Source organism: Oscarella lobularis, chromosome 3 (genome assembly GCF_947507565.1).
Source record: "Oscarella lobularis chromosome 3, ooOscLobu1.1, whole genome shotgun sequence".
NCBI classification, from domain to species: Eukaryota; Metazoa; Porifera; class Homoscleromorpha; order Homosclerophorida; family Oscarellidae; genus Oscarella; species Oscarella lobularis.
This window is the reverse complement of record NC_089177.1, coordinates 1,018,445-1,037,307: the sequence shown is the minus strand read 5'-3', so window position 1 is coordinate 1,037,307 and position 18,863 is coordinate 1,018,445. Positions and strand designations below refer to the sequence as shown.

At 48.1% G+C, this 18,863-nt stretch overlaps 8 protein-coding genes and 2 long non-coding RNA genes across 11 annotated transcripts; 5 read left to right on the top strand and 5 right to left on the bottom strand.

Annotated features, from left to right (window-relative positions):
- The first annotated feature begins 84 nt into the window (after positions 1-84).
- Positions 85-2,932, top strand: LOC136184929 (interferon-induced GTP-binding protein Mx1-like). Its single transcript, XM_065971944.1, has 8 exons — positions 85-1,176; positions 1,237-1,437; positions 1,496-1,628; positions 1,683-1,755; positions 1,813-1,918; positions 1,968-2,174; positions 2,222-2,389; positions 2,453-2,932. The coding sequence occupies exons 1-8, from the start codon at positions 190-192 to the stop codon at positions 2,792-2,794; spliced, it is 2,217 nt and encodes a 738-aa protein (XP_065828016.1). The 5' UTR covers positions 85-189; the 3' UTR covers positions 2,795-2,932.
- Positions 2,933-3,397: 465 nt separating this feature from the next.
- On the bottom strand, positions 3,398-6,302 carry LOC136184930 (putative aminopeptidase W07G4.4). Its single transcript, XM_065971945.1, has 14 exons — positions 6,077-6,302; positions 5,977-6,019; positions 5,758-5,917; positions 5,641-5,700; positions 5,146-5,343; positions 4,882-5,097; positions 4,752-4,833; positions 4,553-4,703; positions 4,389-4,504; positions 4,118-4,320; positions 4,001-4,058; positions 3,904-3,953; positions 3,721-3,852; positions 3,398-3,669 (listed from the first exon to the last, which is right to left on the bottom strand). Exons 1-14 carry the CDS (start codon positions 6,285-6,287, stop codon positions 3,517-3,519), a joined length of 1,833 nt encoding a protein of 610 aa, XP_065828017.1. The 5' UTR covers positions 6,288-6,302; the 3' UTR covers positions 3,398-3,516.
- Positions 6,303-6,383: 81 nt separating this feature from the next.
- LOC136184380 (fumarylacetoacetate hydrolase domain-containing protein 2-like) lies at positions 6,384-7,493 on the top strand. Its single transcript, XM_065971273.1, has 7 exons — positions 6,384-6,433; positions 6,536-6,749; positions 6,806-6,865; positions 6,913-7,075; positions 7,125-7,233; positions 7,290-7,377; positions 7,431-7,493. Exons 1-7 carry the CDS (start codon positions 6,384-6,386, stop codon positions 7,491-7,493), a joined length of 747 nt encoding a protein of 248 aa, XP_065827345.1.
- Positions 6,917-8,382, bottom strand: LOC136184938 (NPC intracellular cholesterol transporter 2-like). Its single transcript, XM_065971955.1, has 4 exons — positions 8,223-8,382; positions 8,036-8,167; positions 7,743-7,939; positions 6,917-7,689 (listed from the first exon to the last, which is right to left on the bottom strand). The coding sequence occupies exons 1-4, from the start codon at positions 8,299-8,301 to the stop codon at positions 7,603-7,605; spliced, it is 495 nt and encodes a 164-aa protein (XP_065828027.1). The 5' UTR covers positions 8,302-8,382; the 3' UTR covers positions 6,917-7,602.
- Positions 8,383-8,503: 121 nt separating this feature from the next.
- Positions 8,504-9,864, bottom strand: LOC136184936 (NPC intracellular cholesterol transporter 2-like). Its single transcript, XM_065971953.1, has 6 exons — positions 9,820-9,864; positions 9,706-9,760; positions 9,229-9,649; positions 9,029-9,160; positions 8,728-8,912; positions 8,504-8,674 (listed from the first exon to the last, which is right to left on the bottom strand). Exons 3-6 carry the CDS (start codon positions 9,410-9,412, stop codon positions 8,588-8,590), a joined length of 588 nt encoding a protein of 195 aa, XP_065828025.1. The 5' UTR covers positions 9,413-9,649; positions 9,706-9,760; positions 9,820-9,864; the 3' UTR covers positions 8,504-8,587.
- A 313-nt stretch (positions 9,865-10,177) lies between these two features.
- LOC136184344 (uncharacterized) lies at positions 10,178-11,599 on the top strand. The gene is made up of 4 exons (XM_065971227.1): positions 10,178-10,519; positions 10,585-10,630; positions 10,816-11,228; positions 11,291-11,599. The coding sequence occupies exons 1-4, from the start codon at positions 10,451-10,453 to the stop codon at positions 11,516-11,518; spliced, it is 756 nt and encodes a 251-aa protein (XP_065827299.1). The 5' UTR covers positions 10,178-10,450; the 3' UTR covers positions 11,519-11,599.
- LOC136184343 (splicing factor 45-like) lies at positions 11,515-14,677 on the bottom strand. Of its 2 annotated transcripts, XM_065971226.1 has the most exons (15): positions 14,524-14,677; positions 14,392-14,474; positions 14,244-14,333; positions 14,165-14,194; positions 13,906-14,114; positions 13,503-13,606; positions 13,370-13,444; positions 13,250-13,313; positions 13,142-13,194; positions 12,426-12,527; positions 12,272-12,369; positions 12,120-12,218; positions 11,960-12,032; positions 11,790-11,902; positions 11,515-11,727 (listed from the first exon to the last, which is right to left on the bottom strand). In XM_065971226.1, exons 1-14 carry the CDS (start codon positions 14,639-14,641, stop codon positions 11,805-11,807), a joined length of 1,296 nt encoding a protein of 431 aa, XP_065827298.1. In that variant the 5' UTR covers positions 14,642-14,677; the 3' UTR covers positions 11,515-11,727; positions 11,790-11,804. The 2 variants fall into 2 exon arrangements, with proteins under 2 accessions (XP_065827298.1, XP_065827297.1); XM_065971225.1 differs by lacking the exon at positions 11,515-11,727 and having other exon boundaries at positions 11,762-11,902.
- Positions 14,678-14,703: 26 nt separating this feature from the next.
- Positions 14,704-15,788, top strand: LOC136184340 (charged multivesicular body protein 3-like). The gene is made up of 7 exons (XM_065971223.1): positions 14,704-14,772; positions 14,831-14,891; positions 14,939-15,118; positions 15,171-15,292; positions 15,345-15,459; positions 15,513-15,556; positions 15,604-15,788. The coding sequence occupies exons 1-7, from the start codon at positions 14,728-14,730 to the stop codon at positions 15,691-15,693; spliced, it is 657 nt and encodes a 218-aa protein (XP_065827295.1). The 5' UTR covers positions 14,704-14,727; the 3' UTR covers positions 15,694-15,788.
- Positions 15,789-16,377: 589 nt separating this feature from the next.
- Positions 16,378-17,486, bottom strand: LOC136184341 (uncharacterized). The gene is made up of 5 exons (XR_010669343.1): positions 17,362-17,486; positions 17,268-17,308; positions 17,078-17,197; positions 16,774-17,025; positions 16,378-16,722 (listed from the first exon to the last, which is right to left on the bottom strand). It is a non-coding gene; the product is annotated as an uncharacterized lncRNA (long non-coding RNA).
- Positions 16,827-17,340, top strand: LOC136184342 (uncharacterized). The gene is made up of 2 exons (XR_010669344.1): positions 16,827-16,916; positions 17,049-17,340. It is a non-coding gene; the product is annotated as an uncharacterized lncRNA (long non-coding RNA).
- Positions 17,487-18,863: the final 1,377 nt, after the last annotated feature.

Below are 18,863 nucleotides of genomic sequence, written 5' to 3'. Positions count from 1 at the left end.
GCACACACGCGCTGCCACATGCTGAAAGTGAAGAAGAGGATCTCCTACTCATTTGCACGGCCCCACACGTACAGGAAATCGAAAGTAAAGCAATTGTGTGCGCTGTGACGTCATTTTCCTGCTTCTAGCCTTTTTCTCCACAATTCTCCGAAAGAAGCTCATCTGAGAGAAAGTCTGTTCGGCGGCGTAATGAATCACGGCCTAGACCCGGGGACAAAGTCCCAGCCGCTATCATTCACAGGGGCCAACGTATTTCAGTTCGGCGGCATCGGCCCGCAGCTAAGGGGCTCACCGGCGGCAGTGGCAGGGGCACGTACAACTGCGCCCCCTGAGAAAACCGTTCTAACGGACGACTTTGAGCCAAAAGTGCGGCCGTACATCGACTTGATTGATAAGCTGAGAAGCCTAGGAATCGATGAGGACGTTCCCCTCCCGGCCGTCGTCGTCATTGGCGACCAAAGCACAGGAAAGAGTTCCGTTCTCGAAGCAATTTCCGCCGTCAAGTTGCCACGCGGAACGGGCATCGTGACTCGGTGCGCTCTAGAGTTGCGAATGAAGAGAACCAAAGAAGCGAGCTGGAAAGCGACCATCAGCTACAAGGTGGTGGCCTCATTGTCTGGCACGCTGGAGCGCCGTCACACGATAGCCATATCTAACCCAGAAGCCATCGGCGAAGAAGTTCGGAAAGCCCAGAACGTTTTGGCCGGGGAAGGAAGCGGAATTAGTTTGAATGGGTTGATACGGTTGGAGATCGAGTCGCCAGACGTGCCAGACTTAACTCTGATCGATCTGCCTGGCATTGCTCGTGTCCCTCTTCTAGGACAGGGAGATATTTCAAAGCAGACGAAAGCTCTGATTCGAAAGTTCATTTCAAAAGAAGAGACAATCATTCTCTGCGTGATACCGTGCAATGTTGACATTGCCACGACGGAAGCACTCAAACTGGCTCACGACGCAGATCCTATGAAGACGAGGACGCTTGGAGTCATGACAAAGCCGGATATTGCCGACAAAGGAACCGAGAACGAAATCGTGAAGATAGCTCGCAACAAGACCGAATACAATTTGAAATTGGGTTACACTGTCGTTCGGTGCCGATGTCAAGATGACGTAGATAAAAGGATGTCTCTTCAGGCTGCAATAGAACAGGAAAAGGAATTCTTTGAAAAACACAAGGTACCCCTTCAAATAGATGACGATAGCGGTGATGATGATAGTGATGAAAACGGTTTCTAGTATTACCAAGTCCTGGTGAATGAAAACAAAACGGGCATACAAAATTTATCCAAAACGCTTGTAAAGCAGTTGGTCGTCCAGATTCAGCGTTGCCTGCCCAAACTGAAGAAAAGCGTTGCAAAACTGGTGAAAGAGACGGATAGAGAGCTTAGATTGCTTGGAGAGCCGCTACCCAAAGAAAAAAAGCAATTCCTAATGAAGGTAGGACTACGTTTTCTTGATCAATTGCTCGAGACTTCAGTTTTTTCTCTGCTCACAGTTGCTGCACAACTTTGGGCACGACGTAAGGGCGGTTGGTGCTGGCGAAAAGAATTCAGAGCACGAGAATCTCTATGCGCTCGTGCACAAATCGTTCACAACATTCGCACAAGATATAGAAAAGTTGAGACCTGGTTAGTTGTTCTGAAAGGTTCGCGGCTGTCAAGAGCTTCGTTCTCCTTATTCAGGTCAAAATCAAGCTGGGGAGCGCGAAAAGATCAAGAAAAAGCTTCAGACATGCAGAGGACGTGAACTTCCAACGTCAGAGAACACTACTAAGTAGGCAATGCTCTAATTGTATACTTTCTGCTACCACAGATTTCTGTCGTTTTCCGTGTTTCGAACATTTGCAATTGACAAGGTGAAGGAGATGCTAGATCCAGCCGTGGAACTTCTAGACACTGTCCACAACTGCGTGGAAGAGGTCGCAACTTAGCTAAGACAGACATGAAGTCAATGCGTCGTTTTCTTAGATTCTGACAAGGATGATTGATAAGCACTTTGGACCCTACAGAAATTTGAGAAGTCGCGTCGTAGACAAACTGCTTGAATATCTCCGCAAGCAAAAAGAAGAGGCGCTGAAGGACATCAAAAGAATGTTTGAAAAGGAAAATTACATTTTCACGCAGGACGTAACATACAGGAGCCTCTTACACGCAGTCGAATTGGAGCGCACAATGGTGGTTGATTACATAAAGAAGAAATTATGATTACATCTGTCTTTCAGGCACAACAGCAACAGGCACAAAGTGTGATCACAATGAGCAGAAAGGGGAGAGTGGCCCAACAATTTTCTCCAATGGCGGAAGTCATAGGATCAGGCACGGTTTCACTGGCAAGTGATATGAATGCTGAAGCAGCTGAAATGCTGACAAAACTGACGGAATACAACAAGGTAGTAATATGCTAAATTTTGAAAGTCTAAATTAGAAAGTGGGTCTGATTGGGTGTAACTTAGGTGGTGAGAGCCAGATTGGGAGACACGATTCCAATGACGATTTATTTCAGTCTCGTCACGTCGCTCGTCAAGGATCTGACGGACAATCTGCCGTCAGAAATTGCATTTCAGAAGCAGAGCCTGACGTTGGATGAAATCGGCGACGACGACGACGACGACGATGACGGATACGAGTGGAGTGCCAAAAAATTGCTTGAAGAGGATGAGGAAGTTGCTGCAAAAAGAAAAAGGCTCGATGAGACGCTCAAGCGTCTTAAGCAAGCCCAGCGAGAGCTCAATCAGAGATGTCCGGGCTTTCAACGTTTTGTAGAGGATTTGGAGGAAGATGACGACGCTATTTAGGTAGCGCCTTTAGCGAGTTTTTATCTGTGTGCATCTTCCGAGCTGGATTCTTCAGGATAGGATAGAAAGCAGTGCAGTTAGGTGACCTGATTGGCCATCCTAATACACCTAGATTGCCTCCTGAGAATGATCTAACTTAACTAGAGTGACGGTTGCCAGCTAAAGGAGGCGGGAGGGATGTAAAACGCTCCCTAAACCATAATGCAGGGCCCAGACTACGTGTAGTGATTGAAGGCCCCGTGCATTACCGCGCCCGTGACGTGGAGCAAGTGTTGATGGAATATTACCCGCTGCTGACGTCACTCTGGCATCGACCTTCTTTCTCTCCATAAGAGCGTCGTTGCGTGTCCACGAAGGAAACTTTTGCAGAAGAGTAGCGTGGTTGGCTTCCAGACGCGCCAATGGCGCTGCGATCTGTGCGAAGAAACACGTGAGGTCGACAGGGCGAGAACTCACCAGCGTGCAACGCCGTCCGTCCGTCCGTCCGTCCGTCCGTCCGTCCTTGCGCCTCGGAGTCAGCTCAAGCTCGACGCGGATAGGAGCAGCAGACTGAGACCGCACAGTAAGTGAGACGAGTGTGCGTCGTAGGAGTTGATGAACACGTGGAGAGATTAAATCAAAATCACAGATTAGAACATCTAATACGCAACACCACCATACGCAACACCACCACACCAAAAAAACATTGAAAAGTAGTTCATCGCTCGCATTCGGCTACCAGTTTACTTGGGAACAGCGTAGCGGCCATCCAAGAAATATTTGGTCAACGCTGGCACTGGTGCCCCTGTGGGAGCGAAAGGAAAGGCGCCAGAAGAGCCAGCAATGTCCAGATGAGAGTAGCGAATTTGGTCCGACGCAGGCTTATCAATGTCGTGCTAAAACGTATAGGTATATAACAGCATGAGGAAATTTCTGAATTTCGGTACTTGATCTAAGCCTGAGACTCTAATAAGAAAAGCGGCTGGAAACTGATGACCACGAGCAGTAGAAGACGACGGTTGATTGTTGCACTGGAGCACGTCCTCGTACTCGCTCCTTCCAACAATGAAGTCATAGTCCTAAAGAGCAGAATTCCAAAGAGACGCAACAGAGAACCGTCTATCATCTACATCTCTACGAATTGTCGATATTTCAAACGGATCACCCATCACGTTACCAACTAGAAAATATCATTGCACAGCACTCTCGCATTCGCACTACAAATACCTTCCTGAACTTCTATTGCCGTATTGACAGCTTTCGCAGGCCCATTGTCCATGATTGCCTAGACAAAGTAACATTAATTAATACATACTGTATTCCATTGACGTTTCTATCTCTTACCGTGTAGTTGGCACCGTAAGCTCTGATGACGTGGCCGGTCAATGTAGCAATAGTCATAATGTGAGGATTGGTAGCCGTCTTAGCCGCCTCCTTTGCATGCCACAGAGCATCAGCCATGGCCATGCGTCCCTCGGCATCGGTATTTCCAACGCGAACTCTCACGCCAGCCTTCGACGTGATGAGCTCGTCTGCAACGTAGCAGTCTATAGACAAAAGAGAAGCCACGCGGTGAAATTCCAAGAAAGAAATGAAAACTATCTCAACAACTGGCCTGCTCCCACGCTGTTTCTAACCATCGCCATGTAGCCGACGACTTTGATGGCAACCGGCCTAAGATCGGCGACCGTTTTGAAAAATCCGGCAACTGCAGCCGCTCCACATTTGTCTCTATAAGATATTTGAAATAAGAGAAGTAAATAGCTCACTGTTTCCTGCCTGCTCATGCTGGCCATGATGCCTCCCGCTTTGATATCGGCACCGCCTGTGTCGTAAGTGACTCCCTTTCCAACAAGAAAGAGAGTCTTATTGATTGTTCCTGATCCCTCATACACAAGCTTGATTATTCGTCCAGCATGACGAGTGATGCCTTAAGGATAATGTAGATAAAAAACAAGGACGAGGTATTCTTCCTTACCAGAGGCACAGCGATTGACTGCAGAAAAGAGGGGAAAGTCCGTATTCAGCTCCGTTATATTGTCAATGACAGTAACAGAGATCTAGAAAAATAAATAAATAAATAATTTAATGCAGACCACTCCACGTACGCCTGAGCCAGTTGGAAAGAGACCTTGCATGTACGTCTGCACGTTTGGTGGAGCCATTCTCTCCGGATCCGAGCCACCAATGTCTCGATACACGAAGCGCCCGTGCTCAATGCCTCGAAGTTCCACAATGTCAGGAGTCAATGCCGGAGTCTCCTGCCACACTCCGAGTCGATCGGCCTTTGATATGACTCTTCCGCTCTCGAAAATTTCAAGAGGCTGCGAGGAATATTAAAATAAAAATAATTAAATAAATCTGTTACGCACGTTATAAAGCGTCTGCAGGGCGCCCAAGCCGGCAACAACGCGAGCCTTTTCGAAGACAGCGTGAGCTCCGTTGGGAACAACGAGCACAGGACTTCGGCTTCCTGCTCTCAATGCTCTCGTTATTCCCTTGTTGGCGGCATCAGAATAGCGACGAGAGTCGTCTTGAGCCCTGTTTACAGGCCCAGTGGGAGAGTAGATCTGAGTACAGTAGAAGAGAAGGGATAAAATTGTTACGTGTACATATACGTAAGAGAATGTGGTTTAGTAATCACGTGGCAAACAATAGTAGTCACACGAGGATTATCAAAGTTTCTATCTCTCCACGTCAAGACGTCAATAACTAAACCGCAAAGCGACACCAGCTGACGTTTTTATCAATGGATAAAGCGTCAGGTGGTGACCGGTTGAGAATGACGTGGAAACCAACTCCCCTTTCCCTCCCCCACCCCTCCCCCCCTAAGACAATGAACAAAGAGCGAAAACACGTGGATTTACCAATCTCCTATGGCCTTCCATGAAATGGAACGTTACGTCCTTTCCAATCACAGCATCGTGCTGCAACAGAAAAACACGTAGACATGCTTTTGCTAAAGAATAGTAAGTAGCACGTGCCTCCATGAGAGGCTCGAGAAATTCCTTCAGAGTGAGTAGTTGAGGGTTGTCGTCGAGAAGATCCAAGCTGTGCGTAACGAGCACGACCGCGTCGAAGGTCGTGCTCGTCAGATCGCCCGTCGCTTCGATCGGCACCGGGCGATGATCGTCGGTCGTCGTTCTACGGCAAAGAGAAGACTCCTTCCAAAAGCGCCTATTGCATTCGTGCAGACAGTGTACCGTTTCGACATTTGCAGTGCAGTGGAAAAGCGACGAGTGAAGTCTGCACGGAGGGGGAAAGCTTTTTAGCGCAGCGTCACGTGCCTTCTGACGTGCCTACCTACACTCATGACGTCAATGCTCCGATACGGGGTCGCTAACTTGTTTGTTCCAGCTCTTCGACGTTCCCGATTCTTACTAACCATGGCGGAAAAGCGCTCGCGCAGCGGATTGAGACTCATTCGATTCGAGCACGACGGATCGGTGAAGCTCGGCGCCGAGCTCGGCGACGGCGGCAACGTCGTCGATTTGCACGCCGCCGATCCAACCATTCCGGTCGAAATGCGTACATTTCTCGAACAGGGCGCAGAAGCAATAGAAAAAGCCAAGAGGCGAGTGCGGAACGCACGGAGTAGGCGTGGCCAGGCATGCCAGACATCCGATTCATAATCGAAAAAAGCGCCCAGCGAATCGCTTTGTACTAAGAAACGTTGTGTACCCTTATCAATCTGAGCATGCGCTCCGGTTGCTCCAATCGACGTTAGAAGAAATAGTAATAAATAAAGGTATTTTTGTGCAGTGTGCTGGCCAAAGGTGCTCCGGAAATTCCTCGTGCCGATGTTCGGCTCAAGGCGCCGATCACGAATCCGGAAAAAGTGATCTGCATTGGAATGAACTACGTCGACCATTGCACTGAGCAGAACGTCCCCGTACCGAAAGAGCCAGTGATTTTTAGCAAGTTTGCGAGTGCAATTACTGATCCGGGTTCTCCTGTTTCACTAGAAGAAACCGAGGTGCAAAATTTGGCTATTGCATCCTGCCAATTGTTTACGCGCAAACTCCTTTGTAGAATTTAGATTTTGAAGTAGAGCTGGTCATTGTAATTGGAAAGACTGGGAAAAAGATCTCAGTATATTACTATTTGCTGCATATTTATAACTTCAACCCACTTTGTAGGAAAGCGATGCGATGGCTCACGTGGCGGGCTACACTGTGGCTCACGACGTCAGCGCCAGAGATTGGCAAATGAAGAAAAACGGCGGCCAGTGGCTGATTGGAAAAACGATGGACACCTATTGTCCATTAGGTCCAGCTATTGTAACAACTGATGGCATAACAGGTTCAATTGATATGTCAGAGGAAATAATCTGTGCAACTCATTCCATTAGATCCTCATAACTTGGGAATACGATGCCGTTTGAACGGAGAGACGGTGCAGGATTCCAATACAAACCAATTGGTTCATAAAACTCCTGCCGCCTTGGCTTTTATATCAAGGTTACCTAAGATAAATTATTAACGAAACTACGTATATATAGTATACATATTTTCAGGTTCATTACTCTTCGTCCAGGAGACCTGATTCTGACTGGAACGCCGCCTGGCGTGGGTTGCTTTAGGAAGCCCCCACTCTGGCTAAAGGTAGGCAACTTCTAAACGGAAGTCAATCTCTTCGATCTCCTTCAATGTTTTAGAAAGGAGATGTTGTTGAAGTGGAAGTTGATGAAATTGGCTGCATCTCCAACCCAATCCAATAGAACGCGCGAGACGTTATTTTGGCAGTGCTGCCTCTTTTGTAATAGTGTGTCTGTAGCAGCGTTTTTTATTTTCATTTGAGACAGCATAGCAACGCCAATTCCACGCACTCTACGGTACTACCTTTGTAAGAAACTGGATGCAAGACACGTCGTTGCCAGCAGAGACCTGCAATTGCCAAGTAAAGGTTAGATTGGCCTAAAAAAAGAAAGTCATAAGAAACTACCCAACAACATTTCTGTATCACTGACGCCTTCTCCTGGGACAAAAGGAGGCATGATAATACTGTGATTCCATTTGACAGGCACATTTGCTTTCAGAGGGCACGTTACACCAGTCACCAAAGTGTCACAACCGTTTGTGTTAGAAATAGGATATGCCTCGCTCACATTCTTCGCTCCTTCATTAGCAAAATGAACAACAGCAGTGAGATTTTTGATAGCTTGGTCTGCGCAAGAGAGATGAAGTTAGAGCTGCATGGAATATAAGTTCAGTGACCAGAGAGGAAGGGGCGGGCACGAAAAATGTCACGAGAAAAACTCACTCGGAACGCACGTGATAGTGAGATTCAGCTCTTCTTCCGCGTGAAACAGGCAAGGGGAGGCGGTGCACGGAGGAACTGATTTAACGGCAATTGTCTTGCCTAGAGTCGATGGCGGCGGCGAAAATGGCTTGCCTGCACGACGAAAACAAGAACGATTCGACTGTCTGCGAGCATGAAAACAGTTTACCTGAGCAGTTGCTGTACGGAAGAGCAATCGTAGCGCCAAGAAACGCAAAAAAAGTGACGCAATGGGATAGATTGGTCATGATGCCACCAGAGATAAAGTTATGGTCACGTGATGTGTTGACGGTGTGCCCAGAAATTCTGGCGGCGCAAGGTGCCGCAATTTTGGATTTGGCAAAATGATCTGCACTACGATTCTAGAAGAAGCCAAGGTGCAAAATTAGACTACTGCATATACTCGAGTATCTCTCTATAGTTCTCTATGCTGCCTGTCATAGCGATGTGTCTGTAACAGCACGTTTATTGTTCACGAAAACTCAAATATCATTTGGGAGACAGGAAAACAACGAAAAGCCAATTCTGCACAGTCTATGGGGCTACTTTTGCAACAAACTCGACGCAAGACACGTCATTACCCGCAGAAACCTGCAATTCCCAAATAATAACAACGGTGACCTAAAAAGAAAAAAGCTACTATAACCACCCAGCAACATTTCTATATCACTGACGCCTGCTGGGATGAGCTTGGGGAGGGTAAGACTATGCTTCCATTCCACAGGCGTATTTGCCTTCAGAGGACAAGTCACGCCCGTCACTGAAGTATCACAACCGTCTGGATTAGGAATAGGAAATGGAATTTTGGTTGTTCCAAGAGCAGCATGAACGACGGCAGTGAAATTACTGATAACTTCGTCTACACAGGAGAGATAATTAGAAGTGACAGCTCAAAGTCACTAATGACTGGAATTTCGCGCCCTATCACCTAGATATGAGCACGCGAAGAGAGGGGCGGGGCGAGAAAAAACTCACTCGGAACGAACGTGATCGTTAGATTCAAAACTTCGCTCGGATGAACTTCGCACGGAGCGGCGGCGCACGGAGGAACCGATGTAACTGCAACTGTTTTGCCTAGGGTCGACGGTGGCGGCGAGCCTTCCTTGCCTGCGCGAACGAAAACGAAACGCTTATTACAACGGTTTCGACGGACTGCGAGGACGAAAGTGATTCACCTGTACAGTTGCTGTATGGAAAACCGTACGAAAGGCCGAGAAGCGCAAAAAAAGCGACGTAAAGCGGTAGATAAGGCATGATCAGGCCACTGTAGCGTGTGAGAGGTGTGAGATGGCGTTGGACACGTGACGCGACGAGACCGTGTCCGTCATCGACTATCCCGGTTACCACGTGCACTACCATATGTATAGAGACAAACAATGATACAACAATAATAACAATACGCGTTCAAAAAGCGTTTCTGTTATTTAGACTTCTTAGTTTCCGGCGAGGGCGCTTTTTCTTCTTTTGATGGAGGCGTGGTCGGAGATGGAGGCGTGGTCGGAGTGGACGCTTCTTTCGGCGCGGTTTCTTCGTTTCCTCCTCCTTTCTGTAGAGATGCACGCACTTTGGAATCTTCTACGTCTTTTTTTAGTTTGGCTAAGTGCAACGAAGCTCAGATCCAAAGACAAAGAATCCCAAAATACACTACGAACCGTTTCGGCTGTACCCGTAAAGGATTCCAGCGCCCAAAAGGCCATATCTCGAAGCCTAAACAAGCCAAAATGTCCAATTGACTTTCAGAAAGCCCGTAGACGCCGAAAACTCGCCTTTATCAGAGGAGAAACGGACATCTTGAACTGGCCAAAGAGCATGCGCGGCTTGTCTAACGCGCTTCACATTTTACACTGCACCGGCGAAATTCCATTGAAATACATCTAGTAGACAACCCAAGTTTTGTCTTATGAAAAAGAAATCTATTGTACACTCATCTAGCACATTTTGCGCAAAAATTTAATTTTCAAATTAGAAAAGTTGGAATAGCGTCAAATAATTACTACGAACAAACGCACCTACTAAAATGGATTACCATTTAGCGTGGGTCACACAAGTTCCGTACAAACGCTAATTCGCGATAATTAGGCTCAGCTGCCGCTCGCTGATTGGCTGTGCAACTGATTAGTCTCGTACACCGATCGGACACTACAAGTTCCGAAGCCTCGTTAGTTGCAGCTCCGTCGCGTCTGTTTCGTCTCGTTTCTCCTTCCCAACGACCGAACCCCCCTCTCGTCGCCCGCGCGCGTCCCATAACGCCCAAGTCCCCGAAACGCGTCTGGGCGTCTCCGCCTAAGCCGCGTGTCGATTTACGGCGTTCACCGACCGCGAGATAACGGGACTCGGGGAGCTAGCGCCGCTCGAGACGCGATCTCCCTTCCCCACTCGTCGCTAGTCGGAACAACGATGGTGTCACTCCTAGTGGAGCGTCTTCATCGCCAACGTCTCGACAATGGCGACGCGGAACCGAACGAGGTAGGCAGGCGAGAAACGAATCGAGTGTGGGAAAGCATTCAATATGGAACTTCGTTCCATCTCAGGTGGAAAAATCGTCGCCATCGTACGGAAGCGTCGTCCAGGCGGGAGGTAAGAAAGCGCAAGACTAAAGAGTCGAACGCGGTACAACATCGCGGTTTGTCGAACGTTTCATTCCGACGGAACTCGGTTCGAGAGACCCCCACTCTGCGGAAGGGGGGATCGCGCGACACGACACGCTAAAAAAACCCCCCCATCGAGCGAGAGAAACTCTCCACACCCTTCTCTTTCCTTAGCGACGGCAATCGACGCGCTGATCGCCGCCGCCGCGTCGTCGCAGCGCAAACGAAAGCGAAGCAATTCGACGCCGAGCGCGATCGCTTGCCATCGTCCCGTCGAAACGACGTGGACTCCCGATCCCACGGCGAGCGCCTGGTCTCCCATCAAGCGAACGAAGAAAATATCGACGAGTTTCGATTCGTCCGACGACGGATTCTTCAGCGCTTCGTCGCCGCTGCCGCCGCCGCCCACGCGACAAAAAGAGACGGTTCTTCTTCGATCGACGTCACAGCCGTGCGTTTCGGGCGTCGACGCTGAGCGACGAGCGAGCGCTATCGTCGTTCGACCGTGGTCGAGCGGATCAGCGGCGGCGACGAAGCGGCGGCATCATCGCGAGCGACCCCACGTGAATTTCGCCAAAATGGTGCAGGTAGGAGGCGATTGGTTCGCCGTCTGTCGTCACGTGGTTTCTCTCGTCTTTTTTCTCTTCAGAGTCGCAGCGACGAGAGTATCGGTTTTCGGCTCGACGCGAAGGCTGATATCGACTTTTGGTCGTCGGCGGGCGCCTCGATTGGGCCCCCGTCGCTTCCGTTTGCGTTCGGCGACGCGAACGAAAGTGCGGACGTTGTCCGCGACGACGCGTTCGAGTCGAGTCCCAACGCCAGCTACTCGCAGGACGCGCTATGCGAACTCGATTTGTCGAAGATTGAAGAGAATTAAGGAAAACGTGGTAGAATAGCAATATAAGACATCGTTATAGAGCCTTCAGTAATTAAAACATGATTATTGTACGTTTTCGTGCGTTCGCTGGCTCGTCGCGACGTCGAATCGCGCATTTCGAGGGTTTGTTTACAATGTGCGAGACCGCGTGTTATTCAAAAACGCCGGGAAAGATCACGTGACCGCCAAACGATCCAATCGTGCGATCGCTGCAAGTGGGAGTGGTCAGTGCCCCGTACATAGTGGGACGATTGCGAGGAGTTTAGATTACCGTAAAGAACCGTATCTAAGGACCTAGATCGAACTTTCGAAAACGCTCCTCGTCAAAAAAGCTCGCTGTTATCATTCTCCCTCCAAAATAGCGACCATTCATGTCCTTCACAGCTAAAACAGCGAAATAACACTTCCCGCGTGAAATGAACGCCGCATTTCCTCCTCTACCTTCGACGGCCGACTCTACGTGAGAGAATTCGACGAAAATGCGTACGGCTTCATCGGACGAGGCACCAGGCAACTAAAGAAGGAAAACACGCGAAGCGCGTGTTTATATCCAGCTCCTATCTCCCAGGACCCTCTCTTGCCAATAGCGCAGTGCAAGTACCTCGAATATGATCACGTTGGCCACTTGACCGTATTTCGAACACTCTTCGGCCGTCTCGTGCTGAAGATCATCGTCCACTTCGCCCGGTCCCACCATGTTCTAATAATAAAAAGGTGTAGCGCCGTGAGAAGCCGGAGTTCCGCTACTCTGACCATGAGCAACGTCACTTTCGTGGGATTTTTCAACAGTTCGGCCAGTTCGGCTGCCGCTCGCGCTTCCTCAGCGGCAATTTGTTCTGCCTCTTCGGCGGCTGGTTGAAAAAAAAAGCGACGCGCTCGCGGTTTTTAATTGTTTGCGTTCTGATACCCTGTTTTCTTTGCAAGTGTTCGTTGACAATCGTGCCCTGTCGAACGCCCGTTTTTTTAATAGACAAAGCCGTGCTGATGCCTTGTTCCTGCTTGCCAAGCCCTAGAAAGACCATTCGGTTTGAGAAAATAAGCGCTTGTCGGAATTCTTTCCCGAGAAGAGGAAATGAGATAAGTTGACTCCGAAATGTTTCCTCCCCCACCCCTCCCTCCCAAACTTTACTTTGCGGGAGAGCGAAAACGATTCGCGTCAAACTAAGGAGCTACTTCCCGTGCACGTGAAAACGACCACGCAAAGAACGCTTTGATTCGCTCCGACAGGATGCGAGGGCGGACTAGCGACAATCGGGCGCCGGCTAACCGCCGGTACACGACAACTATTCAACCAAACAGCGGCAACGAACAGCGATGAAAGAGAAAAAACTAGAATACGACGGTCACGCAACTTTTGCGCATACAAACGACCGCACTAAACCCGGAGCGAACACTATATGCTTATTTAGTCGAAGGAACCCTTATTACATGTTCTACATGCCATGCAGGCTTGGGTCGGTATTTGAACTTCCCTATTGGAAAGTAAGCAAGCAAGTTGTCGTGAATATATCGAATTTGCATGCCAACGGGGAGGTCGGTTTGACCCTTCTCTTTAGCGTGGCCGTTTAGAAAGTGAAAGGGACGCGGCAAGGTGTTCGCGAGTGGGAGACTCCCTTAACGTACCTGCGCCGTCTTTGTAGCCGTATTTCTTCATGATGGCAGCGGCGACGGAATTGCTGCATAGACGCTCGTAGAACTCGCCGCGCCAACGTAGAATCTCTAGGTATTTACCCTTTAGTTGCGCTGTGAAGAAGCTTTTCGCCTAGGTGCCGAGGCTTTGGATCTGGAACTTTCTCTGTGTTAGAAATGTAGATATGAGGTGCGTTGATCTCTCCTCCCTCTCTTTCTCACCGTCGAACGGAGAATCTTCGTCTGGGCCACCGCTGCCGACGAGAGACGACGGCGGCGGAATGGCAGCCATGACGTCTGCAAAAAATTATTGCTGATGATGACGCATTTTCGTACCTAGTGATCTATCATTTGCCTCTTCTCCTATCTCGATCTTGATCCCGATCGTGGCTGCGATCTCGATCTCGATCCCGATCCCGGCTTTGATCTCTATCTCTTCCTCCGTCGCGATCTCTCCCCCTTCGTGCGAAAGAAATATTTACGTGACAAGGTCACCTTGGATCAATTAAAGTTATTTATATAAGTAGGATAGGTAGGTGTGACAAAACCCCTCCCTCTCCACAGCAGAAAGCCCACAGACATCACACTGTTAAAGGGGTAGACTCCCTGACTGATCACATGAGATAATATTTGGAGAAATTAATAAGTAGTTATGCTATTAGAGGTGGTCACAACAAAAGGCAATAGTAAATACCGTGGGTTCAAATGCCAATGTAGTACTGGAGTGCTTTGTGTTGGATATATCACCTAGCCCATACCTGTCTCTATCCCAATCTCTGCCACCATAGTGCTCGTCTCTTTCTCCTCTCCGCCGTTCGTCTCGCTTTCGCTTCCACTCTTCCTCCTCTTTCGTCTTTCTCGCGTTCGCCAATGTCTCGTAGTCGTTCGGCTTGAACGGATCGTATTCGTTGAATATGATAGCCGGTATGTTGCAAGGAAGAAAGGGCTCCGATTCGACTGTCTCCGCCTGAGAGAACAACTATTGGATACACATGTCACGTGGCTAACTCGAGAAACCTTAGCAATTGATACTCCAGCATTTGGATTCTAAATAAATTCGACGTTTGGGAGAAATTGTAAATCTTTTAGCCAGTACTTTGTTTTCGCTTTCTTGTCGTTGGACTCTTTGTATCGGAGTCGAACTTGGTATTATAGGAGTCGGTGTTACAGGAGTCGGTTTAGGTTTCTGCAAAAATACGACTCTTCTAGATTTAATTAATTCAATCGACTATTTCTTCAGTTACGTTTGGAACGGACGATTTCGATTGAACGATCTTGTTTCGTTGAAGCTGAGCTGACATGAACTTGTAGCTGCTTGACCAATTCGCTAGGCGACGAGTTTGAAACGATTGGGAACCCTGAGGGACCCCCCTTACCCATTTTCGGCTGCGATTTCTCCTCTTTCGGTTGCGATTCGACGACAGGAGCTTTTATTTCGGCAACAGGATCCAGAATCTCTGTCTGGTCTAAATCTAGACCGTCGTACAGCGACATATCGCGCTCAGATGTGAGACAACAATATGTACGGGAGATCTCTCGAGGTATTTCTACAGTGCGCTTAGTCGCTGACGTCATAGGCCATGGGACTGTTTGGAAAAACCGAGCAGAAAGACCCCAAAGAAATGGCAAGCACACTCTATAGGGTCTCTCAATTTTTTGTAATAATCGGACTGCTTTTCAAAGGTGAAAGAATGGCGATCGAAGCTGCGGAAAGAGCAACGAACGATCGATCGTCAAGTTCGCGGTAAGACGCGACGCGCGTCGCGCTCTGACTCGCTACCTTCGCTTCAGGAATCCAACGCGAAGAGGACAAGGTGAAACGATCGCTGAAAGACGCGGCGAAAAAGGGCCAAAACGACGTGTGCCGTATTCTCGCGAAAGAGGTCGTCCAGTCGCGTCGCGCCGTCAGTAAGATGTACGCGTCGAAAGCGCAGATCAACTCGGTGATGATGAGCATGCAGAATCAACTGGGTAAAAAAAAATCAAAGTTTTACTCTGTCCGTAATGGTGCAGTGATTTTTAGCCACTGTGCGATTGTCTGGTTCGCTGCAGAAGAGTACTGACGTCATGAAGTCGATGAATAATCTCATGAAAGTGCCTGAAATTCGACAGACGATGATGGAAATGTCTAAGGAGATGATGAAAGCGAGTCTACCTCTCGAATTTAATGTTCGACTATTATCTGTTTTTCTTCTAGGCTGGAATTATGGAAGAGATGATGGACGACACGTTTGAGAGTGTGCTTGATGAAGAGGGACTGGACGAGGCAGCAGATACAGAAATCGATAAAATACTTTTTGAAGTCACAAGTGGTATGAAAAGGGTAGACTAATTAGAAGTTTTGCTATACATAAACGTATGCTAGGAATATTGGGAAAGGCTAGTGAGGCTCCAGAAGCACATCCAGCTGTAAGATCCTAATACCGGGAGGGTTTTAATATGATTATTTTTTGTAGGGGGAAGAAGGAGCTGCTGCCGCTATTGAGAGCTCGGATGAAGAAGAGGAGCAGGAAATGCAGAAGCGATTGGAAGCTTTACGTACCTAGTCTCAGCGTGAGTACTGACATGGTGTAATTTTTTAACTGAAGAAATGGAATTCGTGACGTCTGTGAAATAGAATAACACTAAATATGCCAACTTACCATGTCACCGCCTCTCCGGCATATCACGTGAGCGTCAAGACAGAAGTCGCGCGCAGACTCGCGAGTCCCCGCAATCCCTCGTAAGCACTGTGCCCTGGACCTGTGCAGCAATCAGAATCAGCAGAATTACTTAGGTCTGTAAATACAGAAAGTAAGTGTTGTAAATGTCCCCGCGTTTGACTTTAGCAGGAAGTCTCTTGCTAACTAATAGTCGCGTTAGGGTACTACTGTAACTACTGTCTAACGTTAGACTCCCTGCCTACCAAGTTGTTAGTTACCTCGCGGTACAGCGTCTTAATTAAAGTCGGTCCTGCTCGCGACTACTGATTACAAAAGGAAACCGAAAATCAACACACCCACCTATATTGTTCTCAAGCAGGGACGCACTCCCAGGGAGAGTTCTCTTTTCAAGAACTTATTTATCTAGGAATGGAGAGCAAAAATGCCGAAGCCGTGACTGCTGTTGCACTAGCCGTTGGAGCAGTTGCAGTCGTGGGCGGCGGGGTCGTTGCGCTTGGCATGTTCATGGGGTACAGCATCATTGATCTGACGATGACTATTGGAGGAGTGGCTCTGAACATAGCAATGAAAAAATAGTTGCATTTATGTTTATGAACTAGACGTGTCGTCAGTAGTATACTATCAGCTGTAGTTGTTATAACAATTAACCTCGCGCGGTCAAACGGTTCGAGTCAAAATTCGCAAAGAAAATGCGCTAATTAAATCGAACACGTGATTTGGAACTCTATTTTAATCTGGTCGTTTTTCTCATTGGTCGCTCCTCCTTGACGTGCGCTCTTCTCGGATGGGGAAGAAGGAGCTGCTGCTGCTGTTGAGAGCTCGGATGAAGAAGAGGAGCAGGAAATGCAGAAGCGATTGGAAGCTTTACGTACCTAGTCTCAGCGTGAGTACTGACATGATGTAATTTTTTAACTGAAGAAATGGAATTCGTGGTGTCTGTGAAATAGAATAACACTAACTTACCGTGCCACGCCTCTCTGACATATCAGTGAGTGTCCAGACTACAAAAGCCGCGCGCAGACTCGCGAGTCCCCGCAAGCCCTCACAAGCACTGTGCGCTGGACCTGTGCAGCAATCTGAATCAGCAGATTCCAGGAGTTAATTAGGTCTGTAAATACAGAAAGACAGTTGTAAGTGTTGCAAATGTCCCCACGTTCAACTTTAGTTTCTTATGCTCTGCAAATCTGCATGAAAAAGAGGGATTGGGGAAATTCCCTGCAAAAACCATGTCTTCTTAGGATACAAATAACAATGGATGTATTTGAACCTGTAATCTTCGTACTTGGCGGACTTGTTGCTTGTGCTGTAGCCATGAACGTCAGCGGGGCTATTCTTATTTACTACGGCTGCATATAACTTGACGTCCAGGCGACAGCAACTCCCGTCGCTGTTGCAGCCACATTTTCCAAAGCAAATTACGAATGATTAATTAACCAGCTTTGATTTCCATTATTAACCTCTTTCTCATTTTACTTGTCAGGTTGTCTGTTTTGTGTGCCTGAAAAATTGTAGTTGGTCATCCTGAGGTCACGAACCATTCAGTTAGTTTACAGTTTACACTACGACTCGGGTGGCGCTGGGAAGTGTAGTGTCGGGAAGGGCACGAATAAAATGCGTGTCTCGGCGTAGGGAATTAGAACGATGCCATCAAAGGACAAACACAGCTCAACGAGAATTATGTAAACAGAAGAAGCCGCTAGAGTGCGCTAACAGATTCTATGTTCTCCCCCCAGGTTCTCCCCTGGTTCTCCCTGGTTCTCCCTGGTATGTTCTGAAAAGCTGGTTTCATTGTGACACCGGATCATTTAGGCTGGTACTGGCAGGTTCCGGTATTTGCTCATAGTCAGTGGTTGTCGTACTTCTGTCCTGAACGTAACGAGAAAAATTTTTAATTCTTACTGCAAAGAACCAACCAGCGGCAATCCAGCTGGTAACGACTGCCGCCCAACAGAGGCTGTAGGAGTAACAGACGCTAGTCGAAACATCATACAGTTTTGCCAGTTCAGAGTCGTCGTCACCTAGTAACGGTGACTCTGCCCACTTTAGCAAAAAAATAATCAAACCAATACCAAATATGTATGCTGCAGGAAAGCCGACGTTATTTTCATCTCGCAATCGAGAGCCTATATATGATACCTTGAAGAACGCAAAGTAAAGCGGACACGGTGCTCTTTTCGTTGATGCCAATGCTAATGCCCGATCTAATCGCTATCAGCGTCTTTACACCGTAAGCCAGTGAAAAGAGTGAATTCAAGATGGAGATGCAGGCGAAGGCCTTAACGACGGTGAACCAAGCTGTAACGAAAAAATAGTGACGACTATTAGATCATGCTTGCATGACGTGCGTTACGCTTTGGAATAGCGTAGCATGTCAAACCATGCACACTACCATGCAGACAGTTTGTCGCACGTTTCAGGGACCATGCAGCGTTTGCCCAAATACCTTCGGAAACTGAAAACGGCGGGTGCATGCATGCCGCGGGCTCGGACCTGTATATAGCTACTAGTAGTCGGTGTCTTACGCTTTGGATTCTCACTAACGTAGCAGGTAAAATGATCAGACGGTAACATTTTGCTGCAAATTTTCCAAAGACCAATGCGAACTTCCTGCTCGCTGGTAGAAGCCCCAACCCAGGAATTCGTGACAATGCCGCCGATGCAGAGAACTAATGCCACGACGACTAGAACAAAGCCCACTGTTGCGGTTATTATCATGGTTGTAGACATGATCGACGAAAACGTGGTGTCCGAAGAAGTGAGCATACGCTAAAATAATAAAGCTGAGAACATGCGCCGTGACGTTGGCAGGTCCACATGACGTTTGCACGTCCATTGAGGGCAGGTACAGTGTTGGGTTGTGTGTTTGGCACGTGTCGATATTAGATGGGGCTTTTAGGGCGTACACACGCAAGTTCACATTCAAAACGACGGTCCTGTAACTATAGAGCTCGAATCGCCTGGTAGTATCAAACCAGATAAGGTAAATTTATGTAGATACGATCACTGTATGCGTTTGCCCCTCGACAGAAAAAAGATTCAGCGAGAAAAGAAGA